Genomic DNA, 1,265 nt, shown 5'->3' on the forward strand with positions numbered 1-1,265 from the left:
GGTAAGTGTGTTAGGCAAACTGACATGGCAGAGTAACTATCCAACATCAATACACTTTCCCCCTGACTCTAACTACTTCAAGGAGCAGTTATAGTTAACACTGTTCCGGGAACTTTGTATTGTTGTATCTCCCGCTCTGTGCATCAGTGCCTTGAACAAACAGACTTCTAGAAAACGTGATGTTATTTGTGGAAATGTAAATAGATAATTGCATGGTTACATGAGTGTTTAATTAATAGATGGCGAATGAATAATTTAATATGAGATATATATATTCTTGTAAATTCCTTTTAGAAATCAGATTCGTTTGGTCCTTTCATCCTAACCTAGTATATACTCCACACTGACTAAATTTTAAGTAATATGTAATCGCTTTATTCGCTATATTCCTCATTCGTTTAAACTTTTGAGTAAGAGACGCGAAGGTGACGTGACGTATATGTACATATTCTTAGTATGTCCATTATTTCATTCATATCTGATTTCGTAATACCTTTTATCTTTCGATGCATTTTGTTTTTTCCAAGCAGATACGACAGAACTTTGTAACCTTTTGGCGATGTTTTCATATACCTTTTCATTTTCCTTCCTTCTATGTACATCTTATGGAAGGTTTATGAGCTATATGATATACAAATATATATGTTTTGGCGATGCGTTAGTCTCTTTCAAGTAGATGCGACGGAACCTTAATGTAAATAATCTTTACAAACACCTATTTTCGCTTTACCCATTATTAGGAATTCATCTTTCCTCCTTTTTAAGTAGTTAGGACAGAAACATAATCTATATAAACTACATAAACACCTACTTTTAAGGATACTTTCATTTACACTTCTCCATCCCTTATAGGCTAACACGACGAAAACTAAACAATCTACTTATAGACTCTATAATCAACATAAGTACCTAGTTATTTTACGATACCTTTACTTACGCTTTCCTGTTTTCCCGAGCAGATGCAACGGAGAATCCCCAGCGGATGTGGGATCCAGAGAAGGGTTCGATCCTAGGACAAGGGGTTGGATCCTTCGCCCTCGAGAATGTCACGACGACGAACCAGACGGTGGAGGTCGGATCCACGGTGTTCCTGCACTGCCAAGTCAGGAATCTGGCAGATAAACAGGTGCGATAAAACAGAAGGGGAAAAAGGAAGGGATGCGTAGAGAGGAAGGAAAGGTTGCGAATGATTGGAGGGGAGATAGAAGTGCGAGAGGGAAGAGAGCGTGGGGCGAGTGAGAGGCAGAAAAACCGGGTGACGGAAA

At 38.7% G+C, this 1,265-nt stretch overlaps 1 protein-coding gene across 1 annotated transcript in view; it reads left to right on the top strand.

The window, feature by feature from the left end:
* Positions 1 to 1,265, top strand: part of LOC119586138 (zwei Ig domain protein zig-8-like) — a 54,821-nt gene that overhangs the window by 41,915 nt on the left and 11,641 nt on the right. The window contains exon 3 of the mRNA XM_037934830.1: positions 960 to 1,126. Within this exon, the coding sequence (XP_037790758.1) occupies positions 960 to 1,126 (167 nt within the window). The remainder of the gene's footprint in view (positions 1 to 959; positions 1,127 to 1,265) is intronic.

This window comes from Penaeus monodon, chromosome 21 (genome assembly GCF_015228065.2).
Source record: "Penaeus monodon isolate SGIC_2016 chromosome 21, NSTDA_Pmon_1, whole genome shotgun sequence".
Classification (NCBI taxonomy): domain Eukaryota; kingdom Metazoa; phylum Arthropoda; class Malacostraca; order Decapoda; family Penaeidae; genus Penaeus; species Penaeus monodon.